Below are 20,245 nucleotides of genomic sequence, written 5' to 3'. Positions count from 1 at the left end.
TCGTTAACTCAGAGCTGATTCGGGCCCACCAGCGGCCGAGTGGTAAAGTCGCTGAACACTGGTAGTTCGGTCCGAGGTTCGAATCCCGCGAACGGGCTGGCTGCATGGGTGTTTTCGTGGTTTTCCCCATGTGTAACGTGTATACGAGCCATTTTCCCTTAGACAGTCCTCCACGAAGGCATCCCTTCCCTTAGGCAGATAGCCCTAGTGTACTTTGCCATAATTAAATACACCAAAACACCAGAGCTGATTCGGAATATTGAGATATCTGTGAGAGCTTCGCTTTTTAGATGCGCTTTGCATTCCGTTGTGTTCAACATTCTTAATAGCTTGAAGTGTAACTACAGATTGCACTCTGTGATACTGAAAACTATATGTAAAGTGTAAAGTGTTTCTTTTGGGAAAACAAATTTTATCAAGCTATCATCGGTTATGTGTGCAGTCAATCCATTACCTGTGGAATTTATATAACTGTCCACGTGTAATCCAAATACCTGTGCGGAGATCTTAACCCTATAAAGCATATTTAGAACAGCTTGCATGATAGAATTAATAAATTTAAGATTTCCAGCGAAAATGAATTCGGAGAAAAATTCACCACACAATGAAGGGAAGAAAAAGCAAATCTATAAAATCTTGTGAAATCCATGCCAAAAAGTCTCTGAAGCTATAAAAAAAGAAAAGCCTAGAGCAGGGATTCTCAACCGGTGGTACACGTACCACTGGTGGTACGCAAGAGAAGTAAGCAAAGTATTTTTAATTATTAACCCTTTCAGGACGGGCGTCCCATCAACGCATCGCTAGAGGTCGCATTTAGAGGACGGGTGATGCGTATACGCATTTTAAGCTGGAGCGTTTTTCTGAAGGCCACTAGATGGCATCCTATGCCCATTACTTTTGAAATGAAAACAGTTTTATGTTCCTGATCTTGAGTTAAATATATTTTGCTTGAATTTGGTATTTTACTCATCAGCTTTTTGCGAGGGGGGTGGGAAAGCGTAAACAGAGGTGAGCTCTTTAAATCGCTGCTTGCTAATGAAAACATTCGCATGTCTGATTTATATCCAATTCCTTTTTTTTATTCTATTTTTTCCTTTACTATGCACGGTATTTTAGGGTTAGTATGTGGAGTATTCTTACGTTTTGCATTGCCTTCAGATATATTTCCGTTTCTTCTCTTTTTATTTCGGAAAGCCTCACCTCCAGTCTATTATAGCGAGAAGGCGCCATTTTTTAGAAGAAGAATACCCTCGTATGGTCAATGAACCATTTATTTACGCACATGAGGGTGATGATTCATTTTCTAAAGAGTTATAAAGTGATACTTTTTCTAAGAGTTAGAAGTGATACTTCTCCGTGCTTGGAGATTTACAACACTCAGTCTTCATTTTAAATTTTGTTACTTCTTACTGTAAATAGTCTTTATTGTGTTGTTTTATTAATTTTAAACTTTATTGATGGATTTTATCAATTGAAACTTTGGCATAATTTGAATAGTGCTTCCGAAAATTATTTTACAAGATAAGCAATTTTTTAAGTATATTTTCATGTAAAATAAAGAAAAAAACGTTATTAAGTGCTAATTTTAACATATATGAGCTCAAGTAATAATCTGAAATGATACCAAAATTACGATGCTAGAAGCGAAACTTTATTTTTCTGATTTTTTTTATAAAATTAGGCTTAGCGATGCAAAACCTCTGTCCTGTACGGTGACTGCCTTCGATTCCCTTCCGTTCCGCACGAGAGTCTTAAACAAAGGTGAGCCGTCGCGAAAAGGTTAAATTCAAAAACTAAAGCTCCAAAATCTTGATTTTTTTTCTCTAACACTCGTAAATTTATACCATCTGAGCTTTGTTCAAGAATGGTGGTGGTTGTGGATGTCTTGAACATAGGAAATATTAAACATTGCTCTTACTCCAATAAGATTAATATTTATTTACATATTTTAGATATAGAATTACACGGGCAAAAAAATCAGTCATCGTTCTTTTTCTTCTCTGTTGCTTCATGTTGCCATTCTGGTGAAAAGAAAATTGCATGCGAAAAGTTTCACAGATGGCGCTTAATTAACGCAAATGATGTCGCCACACACCCCGTTCCCAGTGATAGCGTTATACCTCGTAATCTTTCAGGTATGCAGAAATCTCACCCTTCGTCCAGCTTTTGTGTTTCTAGGATGATGAGATTTTGGAGTTATCAGCTTCATGTGTCGGGAGATTTGTTGTTTGATTCTTGAGGCTGAAACATGGTTTCAGTCTATCTATCGATATCCTTTTAATTTTACCTGAAACTTCTACATCGAAAAATTTCTCAAAACGTTTTTTAACTAAATATGGTCCGAGATAGGGTGGTTGAAGAGAAGATGAAATTATGTTATTATAGATGAATACGTGTGAACAATTTGCTAAGTCCTTGTGCACGAAAATTGTTTTTTTTTTTCCATGGCTGGTTGTTGACGTTGGTTTTAAATTTTGGATGTGACTTTGCAATTTTTGTATAAAATCTGAATGCGTAACAGTGGGGACATAACTGAAAAATTTTCCAGGGAAACAGATTGGTGAACCGTACCCAAGTTCAGCAGAAGAACAATGCAAATCCTCCTTAATGGCGGATCGAATGCCAAGAAAAATCAAAGGTAGCACGTCCCAAATCTCGAAATCCAAGTCGCGAGGAGCGCATTTGCGACGGACTCTGCAGTTTGGTCTTCCAAAGGTACAGCTTCGATCGACCGAGTGAATCTATCGATGATGGTAAGCAGTTACCTAAAACCTCTGCAAGATGGTAAAGGGCCAACGATATCGATATTAAGGTGCTTGAAACGTTGATTGGGAACTTTGAATTCAGCAGCTGGAGCATGGGTATGTTTGTGAATTTTGGCTCGTTGGCATTGCAAACATGCTCTAGACCACTGCTGACAGTCTTTGTTTATGCCAGGCCGAATGAATCTTTTTGTCACCAGCTTCGTAGTTGCACGAATCCCAAGATGGGATAAGTTATGTATAGAAAGAAATACTTGTTCGCGAAATTCTTTAGGAATGTATGGCCTGTTGAAATTAGTGAAGGTATCACAGTAAATTTTCTTATTGCTATCCGGAATAGGAATTAGTACTATTTTGAAACTGGAATTTGATTTGAGATTCCTCAGGTCTTCATCCTCTTGGCAATCTGCTATAACTGTATAATCAATTAGAGCTGGGATAGCGATGGTGTCGATTCTCGATAGCGTGTCAGCTAAAATGCTTTCTTCTCCAGAAGTGTAGCGTATGTCTGTAGTGAATTCAGCAATGTAGTTCCACTGTCGTATTTGTCTTGGAGAGGCTTTATCTAAATTCTGGTTGAAGGCGTAAGTGAGAGGTTTATGATCAGTGAAGATAGTAAATGATCGTCCTTCCAGAATGTGTTTAAAATGCTTCACCGCTAGGTATATTGCAAGTAGTTCTCGATCGCATGCGCTGTAATTTCTTTGTGTTGTATCGACTTTGGATGGAAGTGGCTTGATTCCTTTCGTTGATATTTCATATCCTAAAAACTCAACTTTACTCAAGCCAAATTTGCCTTTTACAATGTTTATGCGCAGTCCATAGTTATTCAGTCTTTGGAAGATTAATTCAAGATGTTTTTTGTGTGTTTCAGCATCTGGAGAGGCGATGAGAATGTCGTCGAGATAGCAAAATACAAAGTCTAGGCCGCTAAGCACTGTGTTCATAAACCTTTGGAAGGTTTGTGCAGCATTGCGTAAGCCAAATGTCATGTAAGGAAATTCAAAAAGCCCGAAAGGTGTTATAATTGCTGTCTTCGGAATATTAGCTTTATGAACAGGAATCTGTTGGTATGCTCTTATTAAATGTATGGTTGAAAAAATCGTTTTTCTGTGCAGAATGTGAGTACAGTCAGTTATAAATGGTAGTCGGTAACGGTCTGGTACAGTATTTGCATTAAGGCCACGGTAATTGCCACATGGTCTCCAGTCACCGGATTTTTTTAAAGTGAGGTGTAATGGACTTGACCAGCTGCTCTTCGATGGTCTGCAGAGACCTTCTTGCAACATATAATCAAATTCCTTTTTCGCGGCAATCAACTTTTCTTGTGAAAGTCTTCTGACTTTAAAGGATACACGGTTACCTTTGGTTTCCGTGTAATGTTGCACATCATGTTCTTTAATTTTACTGTTTTTTATGTTGGGTTTAAGTAAGTCAGGAAATTTGTTTAGGATGGCCCTATATGGGTTTTGAAAAGTATTAGCAATGAATTTAGTAGTGACGCTATTGTTACACAAAGTACCTTTAGCCGTTAATGAGGTGGTGCCATCGATTAATTTCCTGTTTTTACTATCGACTAACAAATTAAAATGTGAAAGAAAGTCTATTCCCACGATAGGTTCATTAACGTCCGCAATGATAAAAGGTCATATGAAAGATCTGCGTAGCCCTAAATCGAGCTCCAATAATTTTTGACCGTATGTTTTGATTTTTGTATCGTTAGCTGCGAATAACTCAAGATTAGCCACAGTTCTTTTTTCCGATGGTGATGGTGGGATAACCGATATTTCTGCTCCAGTGTCAATTAAAAAATGGGTTGCTGATGCATTGTCACGAATATATACACGACTCAGCTGTACCCCTTGACTTTCTATCGTCATCGAAGGCCGGGGAATCAGTTTTCCTGTTTCGAGACCTGGTATTTACATGGTGGGGTGCACTTGTACGCTCTCTCACCAAAGCGTTGATGAAAATAACAATTATTTGGGTCATTGTTATTTTTGAAACGATTTCTAGAATTCGACCTGTATCGTCGTCTTTGTGGACTGGAATTTCTACGCGTATTCATTTCTGCTATCTGCAGTGTCAAGTTTGATATCTGCTTCTGTAAATCTTCGGGGGTAATGCTATCAGAGGGGGAAAAAACAATGCGAGCTACCTGGGATGGATTGGGATTTAATTCCCATATTTTGTCAGCCATTGTAGACAATTTGGACAAATCATCACTGCTTACAGATAAAATGCTCCGCATATCAAGTGGTAGTCGTTGCATCCACAAAGTTTTTAAAAATTCATCTGGCACTTTCTCAGCCGACAAGTTTCGCATTTCGCAGAGAAGTTGGGATGGTTTCTTATTACCCAGTTCTAATTTGGTCAGAAGCTTTCGGGTTTTCTGTGTTTCAGAGTCGGAAAAATTTCAATCAGCCTTTTTTTAATGGCCAGATATTTGCCGTTGTCTGGTGGTTTGGGGAGAATATCAGAGATTTGTGACAATGTCCCTGTTTCAATAGAACTGACTATATAATCGTATTTTGTTTGATCAGCCGTAATTCCAGCGTTTCGGAATTGGGCTTCTATCTGGAGAAACCATATTTTGGGGTCAGGTTTCCAAAGAGGAGGAATTTTGATGCTGACCTTGGCGACAGTCGCAGATGTTGCATTAGTTTCGGCTTGTTTACTTTCATCTTCTTCAGCCATAGGAGAATTAGGCTTAACGGAAATACAGCTACCTTTATTTAATTTTATATTTTTTATAGCTTTTCCGGTTGAAGTTATGTTGCAATATAGAACAAAATTAGAATTTTTAAAGTTGACTTACCATTTTAGAAGTACTTCAGTCCCACGTACGCTCGGAATTTACATTTCACCAGAAGCACTTCGAAATCGAAACTATCACTCAATCCACTGTCAAAATCAGGAAAAAAATTGCAGAATTTTAAAAATGGGTAAGTAGCTTCCTACGATGCTGTCCGTAACATTTATTCGGTAACAGGTGACTATTTATAAAGTGCTTATAATGTCAGTGACATCTCGTAAAATTACAGAAACATCGTACGTTCTTTTTTCAATCGCACCCGGGTAAACCAGTGTGGATGTCTTGAACATAGGAAATGTTAAACATTGCTCTTACTCCAATAATATTAATATTTATTTACATTTTTTAGATATAGAATTACACAAACAAAAAAAATCAGTCATCGTTCTTTTTCTGCTCTGTTGCCATTCTGGTGAAAAGAAAATTGCATGCGAGAAGTTTCACAGATGGCGCTTCATTAACGCGAATGATGTCGCCACAGTGGTAGTAGTAATTTGTAGTGGTGGTACTAAAAGGTTTTCAATTTTTGTTTAGATGGTACGCGTTAGTTAAAAGGTTGAGAACCACTGGCCTAGAGTATTATTAAATTTTATTTTAGACCTTGTGGCATTTAAGTTGATAAAAAGGGAACTTTAATTGCTCTTGGGAAAGGCACAGTTTATGTTAGAACTATAATAAAAACCAAAGAAATTACCTACAAGATAACTGGCGTGTACCTGAGATAAACAAATCTATTTTATCTATTTGCTGCTCAAGATGGAAGTCGGAATAAGTTAAAGCGACTACTGAACCAGTTTTGCCCCCCCCCAAAAAGACGACGTGCATAATTTGCCGAAGCCTATACATATTATTGCAACTATATCATTAGACATGGTGTCATTATAATAAACATCATAATAACACCACGACTAGTGACCCTATAAATAGTGTTTTAATAAAAAGACATGAAAATGGAAAGAATGCAGACACGATAATCATCAGAAACTCAGTTATCTGATGTTATCAGGGACATCTGACTCGCATTCCAAGCAACAACCTCTCTTCATCTTCCCCTTTTTCAATATCTACATGCGTCATCCTCATTTTTTTAAAGCAGATACAATTTTTAATATTATTGATTTATTTTTATATAATAATAATTATTATTAATTAATATTTTACACTAAAATGCAGCGTATTTGGTGTTAAAATCATTTTGAAAAATCTAGTTTATGGGACCCATGAACAGATTTATTCAGTTTCTGTTATTTTAAAGAACAATTGTCTTCGATCTTGAACGAAATTTTGAGATGGATTAAGTTCGGATTCCAAAGCATCGCTCTAAACTCAATGCAGAAGTTAACTGAAATGACTGAAGACAATGAAATTAATTACAATACTGGCAATAAAACATCCAATATTATGCCAACGCGAGGTATCTTGGTTAAGATCCCGTGATTACAGCCAGAAATCTTCGCTGTTCGAAGTCAAGAATTTACTCATAATTTATCATATCATCAAGAACTCATGGAATGATAAATAGTATTTTCATTAATTTTCTTCTGAAAATGCGTTAGCGAACTAAAAAAATGAAAAAAGAAAATAGCTTTAAGATAAATCGTGCAGCACATACTAACAGCAGCAAACATATATGTATACATGTTTGGTGCGACCGATTGCAACTAAAAAGGGAGGAGTTAAATGTTACAGCAACCCCATATACAAAATTTCAACGTTCTACAGCTACTCGCTTTTGAGTTATGCGAGATACATATACACGTACGTACAGACGTCACAAAAAATCACTTCTGAATCCATTTTACAATTCGTTTTCGAGAAAAAGCGTCCTTTATTCTGCCCGATGTACAGATATCACGCAAACAAATCGTTGAAATGTATTCAAAAGCGGTCAAAATGGATATCTTCGTTGATATATGATACCCGAAATTTTTCGCGATTACAGTACTTTCTTTACTTCGTACAAGGAAATAAAAAGCAATTCAGTTGGAAGGTATGCAGTTAGATATTACAGTGAAATTTATGAATGTTATGGTCGGTGTTGCTGAAGAATTCAGGATAAGTAGTTAAAAAATCTAATCGATTACACGTTTGACAGTATTATTCAGTTTAGAGATAGCACATGCTATGTTATGCAGAACTATGAAGCCAATTTTCTTATAAAAGTAGACAGGAGCCCATTTTAAAAGAAAATCATCTACGAATAAGCTTTTTTCAATAGTCTCATACATACTGCTGTTATGTCTTTCAGAGAAAGACTTAACAGTTAATCTGATATACTGAGTATTGAATCTGTGACATTATGAATTTAACAAGCAAAGATGATTTAAATAGTAGTTGGGGACACACTAAATGGATAAGCGGATATTGGATGCGAGAGCCTTCTGCTTTTTTTACATTTTAAGGAATTATAGCATTCATTTATATGTGCTCTGGTAGCATGTATGCTAGCAGTCTAAAGGTATGTGATTCAAATCCCACTGATGGCATTGTTGTTTTTTTGTGATTCTCAGTCACAAAAACCCTAAATGCCTTCACAGGGGGGGGGACAAATAAAAATAAGATGAATAATAGATTGTCATCACTTGGATTTGGTAGCCCTTTAGGTGGGGAAGAATGTAATGAAATTATTGCATTCCCAGCGATTTGGTCTTGCATATTCAGTTAACAACTGGAAAATCCATTTTTCAAATCTAGGCGAAGGCATAATAAATTTTTCAGGTTTTATTTATTCCAAAATTTCAATCATTTTATAAAGTGTAACATGAATACGGAGTGGTATTTCTTAAAGCGTATTCGACAAAGATATGCCATCCTTAGGCAAATATCCCTTTTCTGCTCTGCCTTAATGATTAAACAATGATAACAACTGAATAGCAGTTTTAAAAGGACTGCAGATATGCTTGTGCACACACAAAAAAGGTACATCATATGTTGCGATGCAAGTGTTACCAATCATGTCAAAAATCTTCAGCTGCTCTGTACTAATATTGCAGAAGAACGAAACAAATTTAGAAAATTGCAAACTTGAGTGAGAGAACAGAACTAAAAGGTTGTCCTATAACAACAACAGAAAAGACATGTTGAGCATTGAGTAGTTAAGGTGTTTGCTTGAAAAAAAGCAAGAAATAAGATTCATATAATTGACGAAAAAAAAAACCATATTCCACATATTTAGAGGAAAAAAGCCCGGTATTTTCCCTTTAAATCCAACATATTATAGGAAGATGGGGGGGGGGGAGCCAAAATTAAGTGATTTAAAATTTATGACACATATGGGTAGGCACAAGATAAATTTTGTGGAAATTGATTTAAAACAGAAATTCGACTATACTTTTAAGTAGTTATTAACAAAATAAAATTGCGAAATTAAGAAAATCTTACAACTGATACTGTGTTGCAAATTATATTAAATTCGATTTAATCCAATTTTTTCCCCGTGTTTTAAACTTCTCCATACTGAAATTAATATATTAAAATTTTGAATTAAATGAGAATATATTAAACATTGGGCCAACCAGCAGATGAGTTGCCAAACAATGGTAGTTCAATCCATAGTTTGAGTCCTGGCGAATAGGCCTGTTGCATAGGTGTGTGTGATTTTTCCCATGTATAACAAGTATACGAGCAAGTTTCCCTTAAAAAGTTGACTCGCTCTTGCGCAGAACGGTGCTTTCCTTGTAACCGGGCCTGGACATCTTAGATGTATTCCTCAGGCGATGAAGGCACATCCGTAGGGCGATCAAATAACCGGTCACAAGGCAGACGAAGGTCTCGGCCAAAGAGCATCTGGGATGGAGAATAGTCGGTAGTCTGGTGTTCCTCTTCGACCCTAATATGATTTCGGCAGCTTTCTGAGTAGGGTCTTTCAAATGCGATGTCGGCGTTTCCAGGTGATGATCCTTTTCGAGGATGGATAGAACCTCAGATGCTGAGAACAGCTTGTTGTTTTTGAAGTCTAAGGAAAAATTGTATTTCCTTAAAAAGTCCAATCCAAGTAAGTATGCATGGATCTGTAATATCTGCCACATATGCCGTGTGATGGTAGGCGGCACTTCCAAATGTGATGTTCACGTTTAACTTCTCAGCTATGTCTATCTTATCACCGGATGCAGTCTGAAGGGTAACACAGGATGGCGTCCAAATAAGTTTTATCTTTAAACCGTTGAGCTAAATCCTTCCGAATGATGGTAACATTAGATCCTGTGTCCATGATCATATTGCAAGGATTTCCATCGATATGCCCACTGATGGATAGTCCGTTACTGTTGCCACTCACTGTAGAAATCTTGAGTGCTTTGAAAACAAGGTTTTTCATTATCTGGTAACCTCCGTTCCTCGATATGGTCCCTAATTTGTTTCCTGCGTCGTTGCTGGGAAATGGTCTTATTTTCCATACCTCGAGGTGTTCTGCAGGTTTTTCGTACATGGCCTTCAGCTCCGCAGTTCCAGCAATTTTTGGTTTCCTGTCACTCCTTTTCCATCTCATGGTGTTTAATTGCCTGTTCAACTCGTCGGTCTTATTTTCTGTTCTACAGTTCCTTCATATGTGGCCTTCAACACAGCATTTCCAACACTTTAGAGCCAGTTTCTTCTCCTTCCTTTTCTGTATCAAAGCATCAACTTGTTTCATTAAATCATCTTAACGAGCCATCAATTGATCCACTGGTTCATGGACTCGCACAGCTCTGACTGGGTAGCAATCTCTACGGGTTGCTTGCTGAGCTGCCTCAAATTTCAAGGCGTACAACAGACCACCTTTTAAATCTTTGACATCCGTCATTCACAGAGCTTTCTGTATTTCAGGATCCCGGAGGCCGTCGATGAAATACTGCAGGGACAGGATTTCCATCGTTTCTCTCGGGCATTCTATAAAAGCGAGGTGGGACAGCCTTTCAACATCTGTGGAGAGTTCCTGCAGTGATTCGGTGGGTTTCTGTTGGCGGGATTTTAATTGATGTAATTATTGTAATCTTTCAAACATTTCTCCCCATAGTGCAGCTCCAATGCGCAGGACAGAGATTCGAAATCTAGCTTTTGGTTTTCTGGGAGAGTTTGAAGAATATCTGCTGCGTCTGCTCTCAGAGAAGCGGCGAGATGACAGGCCTTATTTTGAAAATCCCATCCATTTGCTTCCATTGGACGATAGATTCTTTTTCTTCAATTTGTTGTTCAATTCGATGTTGGATGGCCGAAACTCTTTCTTGAATTTTTCCAACTTTATTTTCAACAGTGTCTATTCGGCCTTCCATAGCCTCAAATTTGTTTTCTATTATGAAAGTAATTTCTTTTTTCATTTCTTCTTGACCTGCTTGAATGGCCTTCATCTCTTCCTTAACGGATTCTTGGCCCAATTTAATCTCCTCTTTCATTTCTTCTTTAAACGAGGCAAAGACTGATATCAACTGCCTTAATTGTTCTTCCATCACTCTTGTTATTGGCATTCAAATCCCATTCCTGACACCAAAAATTGTTGCATGCGTATGGGTTCGTTATAAATTGAATGCACAAGTCGGATGAAAAATGAGCAAAATTTATTATTATCACAACAAATAAAACAAAATGCTTAAATTTCCTCAAATATTCGCACTGTATTACAATATCTCATATAGTTGTTTGTTAACTACTCAAACGTTCAACAGAACTTAATTCAAAACAGCTAAAGAAAGCTAATCCGCGAATTCGCTACAGTTAACAAGAAGCAGTTTTCTAAACAAACTCTTAAAACAACAACTAACTGAATTGAGAGGTTTTCCTCCTTTTTTATAAGCTTTTTAAATCACGTGCGAGATTGTCCTAGCAATTTCTCGAAATCAAAAAGAGATATTTATTTATTAAATGTTAAAAATGCACTTGCTCTTGCATTTTTAATTTTCCGGCTTAACTTTCCTTTAATATACGTCACACGCTGCACTACATGGGGAATAAAACCATTTAATTTATAATTCTACTAATAGCTATTTAAATACCAAATCCGTAACAATATTTGCCATCTTTAGAAAACAAATATGACATTGGTTAATTTATCTAGCTTATCAAATATTTGCAGGAAGATGTTTTAGAACAATGCTTGCAATGAATTAGGAAAAAAGCTATTTCTGTATGGAACGTTGAAACACTACTTTGAGCATGCTATCTTCGAAACAATTAGTGACAAAATGGTTGAAATACCATTAAATATCAATCTGGAAAATGCAAAAGAATTAGTCTAACATGAAGGTGAACTGATTGATGGTAATTTTATAGATTTCCAAAATGAAATAGTTATAGAAGAAGAAAGGAATAAAGAGGAAGATGAAAAACCATAACACAATTTACTGTAAAAGGATTATATGAAGCATTTTAAAAATTAAATCAAGGATTTCAGTTTCTTGAGAATATGGATCAAAAGACTTATTATCCATTGTTTTTATTCACTTACTAAATTGATGCACAATTTTTTAACTATAGACAGAAGACTTAACATTTTATATTATCTACAACTACAAGAAATCATGCTCGAGGATACTCAATTTTACTTAGCAGGAACTCTTGCTCGTTATTCATGGCACACTCTCTTTTTTTCATAAAAGATCTGAGCAGAGAGGTGTGTGTGTAATTCTCTTTTATGCAGTTATGCCCGAACACTTATCATTTCACTAAAATTTAATGATAAAGAATAATGAGATGTTATCTTTAAAGACACAGAGAAAAAAATCAAACAGAAACATTAATGAATTTTCTCATTATTCCTGGTTGTAATAAGTTAACCAAAGCAGCAGCAATTATGCACCTCGTGTTTTGAAATTAAAGATGGTTAAATAAATACTTTTTGGGATTTAATAACCATCAAACGAATGTACTTGAAATACAATGACATATTCAATTATGTTTACGGTTAACAAAACTCTTAAGGAATTTTTCATGTTTTATGAAATGGAGATTTCAATCACTTTTTATTAACACATTTTTTTTAAGCAGCAAACAAATTCCTAAACTCAATTATTAATTTCCATTGTGTCAAATTATACTTTTAAGGTATTTTAATCTTTATCTAATACTGAACTAAAATATAAATACTAATTTTTCTAATATTACACTAGTATAAAAATAGTGTAAGAATTGCTACTTTTAAAATCCAGTTACCAGTTTAATACTTTATCAGATAAAATGAGTTTCTTTTTACTCAATTAAAATTTCACCAGCTTTTATTCTTAATCAGAATTTATCATTATTAGGTTATAAGGTATTTCTCCCGCCTTCATCGCGTGCCTTCGTGGTGTGCATGCTAGGCGTGTATTCCAGAAGTTCATGGTTCGATTCCCGGTGAAGATGTCGTTATTTTTTTATCTTGCCTGCTTTAGAACAAAAAAAAAAAAAAAAAAAAAAAAACCTAATGTCTCTACAGAAGTGACACCCGAACTAAAAAGATGTTGGATGATGATTCTCCACACCCAGGATTTGGCGATAGGGTCCCCTAAATCCCAGTTGCCCTTTAAAAGGGGGATTATATATGGTATTTCTGCCACCTTCTTCATGTGCCTTCGTGGTGTTGTGGTCTACATGCTGGGTGCGTATTCCAGAGGTCCGTGGTTCGAGTCCCAGCGAAGGTGTTGCTAATTTTTCATCTTGCCTGCTTCCAAAAAAATACCTTATGTCTCTACAAGGTTACTAAAAAATAGTATAATACATAGAAAGAAATATATTAGAGAATACAACAATATAGTCAACAATGAAAGCATTTTATTTAACTATGTCATGTCATGTAAAAAACACCTTTAAATTGGCAAAACTATGCAAAATCTGTTACATGTTCACAGCATGAATTTTTTTTTTGGACGAAACAGCAGGGCATGTAAGTTTCATTTTAGAAAATATTGCACATTTAAAAACTTAGCTACAAGTTTAAGACAATCACAATTTGATTTAAAAAAATTAGGAGATCCCAGATACTTATAAATTATGTTTTAAGTTACTCATTTATAAAAAGCATTATTGATAAACTGTAAGATTAAGGCATAAGAACACACACTAACAACTTCATTACTGAACAAAAATCACTGTTGAGATCAAGATAATATATTAAGGATCAAAGTATTAAAAAATACTACTCTATTTATAAACAGATCAAACAATTTATAATACATGGCACTGAACAATGCTGCCAAAGCAAGCATCTTAAAAAACAATTTAACAAAGAAAAATGAAAATTTGAACAAGTGATAAGACCAAAAGTTATATAACTGCAAAAATACATAAATGCACCTCATGCTAAGATGTATGATATGAGATCTAAAATTATGTAAAATTAATATTTTCATATGTCAAAACATTTAGAAAGAAAATTTTAAAATGCTGAATAATAACATATCTTGTAATGTGCGACAACAGCATTTTTAATAAAAAGCATTTGACAACTATTCTTGTATGAAGCAATCACTAATTAGAAAAAGGGCAATTGAAATGCAAATCTTTAAAATGTATTAAGTTTCCTTCATGATAATTACAATTAACAGTTTAAACATGCACTTCTTTAATGCAATCTCCAAAAATTTCAAATGCAAACTATGCATCACAAATTTGTTAATATAGCACCAGAATTATTTAAGGCAATGTGAATGATAAATACAATTGTCTGCATGCAAAAAGACTAGTATAAACTGCTATGACATACTCAAATTTAAGATATTTATTTATAACAATAAATAAGATATAGATTCGAAAAATGTTTCAGGTTTATGGTTAGACAAACATAATGAGAAAATCTTCAGTCTGATTATTTTAGAATTCAACCATGAAATACTGACTTCAAGAGAAAATTGTTTTGTAAAATACTTCCAGCATATTTTATGATACTTTATAATATTTAATTTGCTATACTGTACATTTAAGTCAACTACACAAGTCGTAAAACTGCAGACAAGTGAACAACAATGAGTAAAATCAGTAACAAGTGCTTCTCTGCAATGCAAACCAGAACATTCAATTTACAAAATCTTTACCAACAAGAATTTACATGCGCATTTAAAAAACTATACATGTGCAACATCATAAAATGTTTCAAAACACTATAACTAATCCTGATTATCTGTTTCAACCTGAAATCCACAGTTTCCTTTCTACAAAAGATAAAGCCTTACTAAAAATATAACATCAGTCAATATAAGGCAATATTTTTCTTTTGTGTCCAGTATATGACGGATATTAAGTGTCAATGGAAGCAATAATATACTTTTTCCTTGAAGACTTGTGATGCATAATATGAATACATTACAAAAATAACACTTTCATGGTGAACCATAACCCTGATATTCATCAGGAGGCCTGTTACCATATTTTGCTTTTCTAATTGCAGCAAGTTTTTCACGGGCTACCTCAAGTTCTCTTTCCTTCCTGAGAATTTCTTCACGAGCAACAATTTCTTGTGCAATACCACCAACCATTCTCTTGTTAATGATAAGGCTTCTTTCTTCATCATGCTCAATTGCTTGCTGAGCAGCTCGTACAAGATTGTCTGTTGCCCGCTTCACAGCATTTCCAGCTTGCTATAAAATTTCAAAAATGAAAAAGAATTCATTTATATAAAATTAAAGCAAGGCAACCACAATTAAAACCTATAAGCACTTTTTACAGTTTGCATAATCTTATACGAGAATAAAAAAACAAGTTTAATTTAATACGATGGTTCATAAGATACCGTTTTTAGCTTTTTTGAAATGACATACATAATCTGATCCAGCTTCTTACAGTCACATCAGATATTAAATATAATCAATTATCATAAATTCCTTCTACATAGTTTATGTGGAAGCTACATACTATTAAAATTTAAATCAGATTTGAAAATTTGTAAGACATAAGGCAAATAAATACTTAGTAATGGTATTAAAAAAATGCACTGCTTTTAACCTAGCTTAATTTCAAGTCATATTTTTTGTTTCAGACAGACATAATATTAAATCTTTTGTTATTATGTCAAATATTTTTTAAAATGAAGACTTGAGCTTATTTTAATGAGATAAGAAAGAATATGCATGAAATCTCCTCCTATTTTGGCACTGCCATCGAACTTGCTACTGGGCAGCTACGAAAAAGCTGGGCAGTCAAACTTGCTACTTGTTTTGCAGAGGATATGAGTCTTTCTTCAGATGCATGACCCTGCACTAAGGAATTGTTCAACAAGATGATGTTCTTTTATATTCTCGAGTAATGGAAACAAATTTTATGGGCTGAATTTTTCCAAATGTTGAATCAACAGTAATGACTGAGCTGTCATTCTATCGGACCAAAATTACTTTGTTTTTCTCTTTATACTGGAAATCATACGTATCCTTACCTTTCTTACAAACATATTTCACCATTTCTAGTGGATACATTTGTATGTGGATTTCTTAAATTGTTCCCATAGCATTAAAACCGTAATTTTTTAGATGAGAGAGAAGATGAAATGATGTAAAAAAGTTATAAAGTTAATAGTATGACTGGCGAGAATTTTAACAACACTGAGCAAATTTATCCCCACATTTCCACCAAGACCAAATTCTTCATTTTCTGATAATTTTAGAGCTGTCGACTTAGCTGAAGCCTTACCTTAAATATCAAAGTGAAACTTGTAATCCATCAGATGACACCAGAGTCCATGTTTTATCTTATAGGTTTCCCTTTTAAAAACATCTTTCCTGAATGTTTACCTTGATAAGGAATCCTTAGCTTGTCAATTCTCAAGTCAAGGCAAAATATACCAAATTGTTGGAATTTTCTATTTAGTTAGTTTAGATATGGTCTCACTTTATATAATTTATCAGAGTTGTCAAATGATTATTGCCATCTATTGCTTCACATTCCTGTACTGCAAAGGTGATATTGATTCTCATACAATTTATTGTTGTATATAATAAAACAAAATTAATTTGTGCTTTTTGAGAGATTAATTTTATTCACTGAACTATCTCAGTGGTTGAAATGTAAAACAACTGACAGTTGAAACAATGATGGAAAATTGAGTAAAATATTTTTTCACAATCTTTACTTATGAACCAATTAAGTAAGGTCTATACTTATAAATTACTTTAGAAATTCACCAATTTGCAAAATGCTTCAATTTATTTCTAAATAACTACAGCATTACCATATAAATGGAGTTTGCTGATGACTTAGTTTCAGCTGACCCTTTTCGCACAGGGGTGCCCAAATGGTCTTCAAACAAGATTTTCATCATATCACTGTGTATTTTCGGGGCGGCGGCGGCGGGCACCAAAAATGTATTTTGCCCTGGGCACCAGTTATGCTCACTACTCCACTGAGTCAGCTTCAAGAATATAACAATGAGCCTCAATAAATGATATAAGGAGTTAAACACAGTTAAAACACCTGAACACGGCTAAATCCTTTAGTCAATGAAAACTTTCTAAAATTTTCCGATTCAAAAGTTATTGCAAATACTTATTTGCAAAACATCCTAGAGCAGTTTCATGAAAGGGTGGTCTGCAGAACTCAAAGATTTTTCAAATTAAGCTTTTACTTCTGCAACCATCATATATAATAAAGCAAATATTGATGAGAATGTTATACATCCATCTAAAACACATAGTTAACTACTGATATAGATTCTATCCAAAAATAACTTAAAAACTTATTAAAGTTTTCTCCAAAATTTGATTAAATGTAAATATGTGCAACATGAATATATTCAGAAAACATTTATAATGACTATCATATAAGAAAGTTCCCTTTCAGAAAGAAAACAGGATGACTTTAATTCAATATATACAGTAGATCTATTTTTTTATATAAAATTTTAAACTACCTGTAAGCGATGCATAGCTTGTGAATCTGGATCAGCTTTCACTTTACAAGCCACCAAAAGCTGGGCAGTCGAACTTGCTACTTGTTTTGCAGAGGATATGAGTTTTTCTTCAGATGCATGACCCTGCACTAAGGAATTTGCTGCTTCCACTAGACTATGCGTAGCTGCAGCCACAAGTTTGGCCTGAAACCAAAGGAGATGCATTAATGAAATACAAGTTTACAACAATAACAGCGATGATGAAAATTTTTTCACTTATAACTAGTTTTTAATTCTATTCCAGGAAGATCCTTAAAATGTTTAGCACTAATAGTGGGTAAAAGAATAACCCATTAACTGCCAGAACTACAAGGAATGAGTCTTTTCTCATGAAAATAATAACAAATATTAAATTAAGCATTTATAACATAAATTAACATTAAAAATAAAAAAAATACTCTTACCTGAGGAAAAAAGCGAGTATTGTGTTTGCGCAATGTCAGTGGAATAAGACTACGGATGTTTAGTGAGTAGGATTGTACTCGTGCGATGTTTCCTTCGAGTGGAGCGCTGGATTACTTTTTAGCTGTATAACGTTTTATAAATCTACAAATCACTTTACTTGTAATTAATTTAATATTAAAATATATATTATATTTCTTTTACAAATACAGATTATTTCAAAATTTATTTTGAAAAATTCAAGCATGAAAAGCTTCAGTACAATCATGATGTAAAGTTACATTACACACTTTGTATCTATAAACAATCTGGCTATGGCACTCTTTACAACGAAGTCTTTGTTATCATCGGACTTTACGATAAAATGTCTACCATCTCCATGCAATGGTTTTTGAATGCTGAATTTACTAGGTGTTTTTTGTTGCTGATCTATTTGTAGCTAATTCTACACTCTCAGTAGGAGTTTGCAAAAGGAATACAATCTTGCGTCTGAAATCTAAAAGAGACTTTTTATTTATAGTAGTAGAAAGTCGTGATATTTAGTAAGCTTAGATAGGTCTCACCTTATATAATTTATCAGTATTGTCAATTTGACTATTGTCAGCTAAATGCAAATTCTGCTTCATATTCCTGTACTGCAAACGTGATTCGAATAGGAACAGAAATGTCCTTATCAAGAGACCAATACATTTCTACTTGAGGTAAAGAATGACATCACGTGAGCAATAATATTCCAATAATTTTTCTCATATAGACTTCAGATGCAATAAATTCTGGGCTATTTTTTTGCTGAGCGTATATATTTGTCTGCTCAATGAGAAGAGAGTAAATGTCTAAACCAAAAAGAAAATCAAAATCTCTCTACTACTTGTATTTTGTCTTTTATAGTTTCTCTTATATATCTTTCTTCATTTCCTTCCTGAGATGTAACTGATGGTTCCTTTTTTATCCATTTCAAGTTTTTAGTTTTCTGCTTTTTAAACTTTTTCGTATGACTACCACTGCTTTTAGAAGGCTGAAACTTACTTCTTTCGTGAATTTCAACTTCCCCAGCAGTATTCATTTGGTAAAATATCATTATCATTATTTAAAACATTGTCATTCCCTTCTTCTTCATCACTAACTTTTGCAATTTCTGGGGGAACAAGAACAATATCAGTTTCATTCTGGTCATTAATAACATTATCATCATCTGTTTCTTCATAAAAAATCTTTGAAGGGCTTCTTCTAATGTAAGATACATTGTTCCAGGCATTTTTAAAGCCGCCAGAACATAACCAGAATATCGAAAGGAATGAATAAAAAAGGAGATTACCCGTTTCCTGCCGACGTTGCATCAGCGCAACGCCTGTTTTCCCTTCCTTCCCAACACAAATATAAACATCTAATTGACATAATGTTCTGATAAACGGTGACCTTGACTAAAAATAGATCACTCATAAAGATGGCGATTTTTTCCTTACATATTTTCGGCAAAAATACCCGTTCAAAAAAGTTCCATTAAATTTTGCTTAAAGTATTAGATTAATTATATAAACAAAATGATTGTTGAAAGAAAATATTTTTCTACAGAAATAATCTTTATAATATTCCCTACACAAAATCATTCGCTGGTATAAAGTGTCTTAGGTAGTTATATTTATATACGCATTTGTTTTGACTGTTGTGTCAACGCAACACTAGCGGCATAAAGCTCAAGACAGTTTTAATTGAGTTTTGCATAGTATGACCAATAAATAAAGTTCATGGTTAGAAAACAATACTTTTGCTGCTAAAATATAGTCAAAATGTCTAAAAGATTAAATACTGGACTATTTATTTTCTCAATGAGATGAAAAAGAATACACATACATTTAACAATTGACATAACTTTCAAAGCTATTTTACTCAAGTTTTTTCAAGGTTTTTCTTTGGTAATTTTTAAGTGCCAATTTAATACTGAATTCAAGTAATGCAAAATAATTGTAATTACTTCATACATTCTCAAAATGTTTACCATAATTTCCAGAAGAAATGCAGCGGCGTTTACGTGTTTAAAACTTAAATTTTCAGCGAGTGCGGCATTTCTACCCATGCGGCGTTTAGGTGCACTGAAAATAAAATATTTCCTATGATGGTCATTGTACATAGTTTGGATGGCCTTGTCATTGTGCATAGACTGGTGCTGTTCCCACACAAAAGACCACTCAGTTGCTTTTTGCGAACGTTATTTTGTTTACATTCTTTCCCTTGAACGGACCTACATGCCTTATTCACCCTAAACGAGATCTCAGAACAATAACATTCTTTCCCTTGAATGGACCTACATGCCTTATTCACCCTAAACGAGATCTCAGAACAATAACATTCTTCCCCCTTTCAAATCAACATTCTCATCAGTTTGAATAGTCTCTCTCCTCTGTGATTCCATGAATCTTCCAGGACACATCCTCTCCCCACCCCTTC

At 34.4% G+C, this 20,245-nt stretch overlaps 1 protein-coding gene across 3 annotated transcripts in view; it reads right to left on the bottom strand.

Annotated features, from left to right (window-relative positions):
* Window positions 1-13,276: 13,276 nt before the first annotated feature.
* Window positions 13,277-20,245, bottom strand: part of rhea (Talin_middle and talin-RS domain-containing protein rhea) — a 194,189-nt gene continuing 187,220 nt past the window's right edge. For all 3 annotated transcript variants that reach the window (XM_085827687.1, XM_085827689.1, XM_085827688.1), the window contains exons 59-60: window positions 17,360-17,542; window positions 13,277-15,098 (exon numbers count right to left, since the gene is read on the bottom strand). In XM_085827687.1, the coding sequence (XP_085683813.1) occupies window positions 14,841-15,098; window positions 17,360-17,542 (441 nt within the window). In that variant the 3' untranslated portion in view covers window positions 13,277-14,840. The remainder of the gene's footprint in view (window positions 15,099-17,359; window positions 17,543-20,245) is intronic.

This window comes from Stegodyphus dumicola, chromosome 12 (assembly GCF_044657685.1).
Source record: "Stegodyphus dumicola isolate Sdum_Otavi_A_Nest chromosome 12, ASM4465768v1".
In the NCBI taxonomy this organism is placed as follows: domain Eukaryota; kingdom Metazoa; phylum Arthropoda; class Arachnida; order Araneae; family Eresidae; genus Stegodyphus; species Stegodyphus dumicola.
The sequence above is the reverse complement of the archived record's forward strand: the minus strand, read 5'-3'. Positions and strand labels throughout refer to the sequence as shown.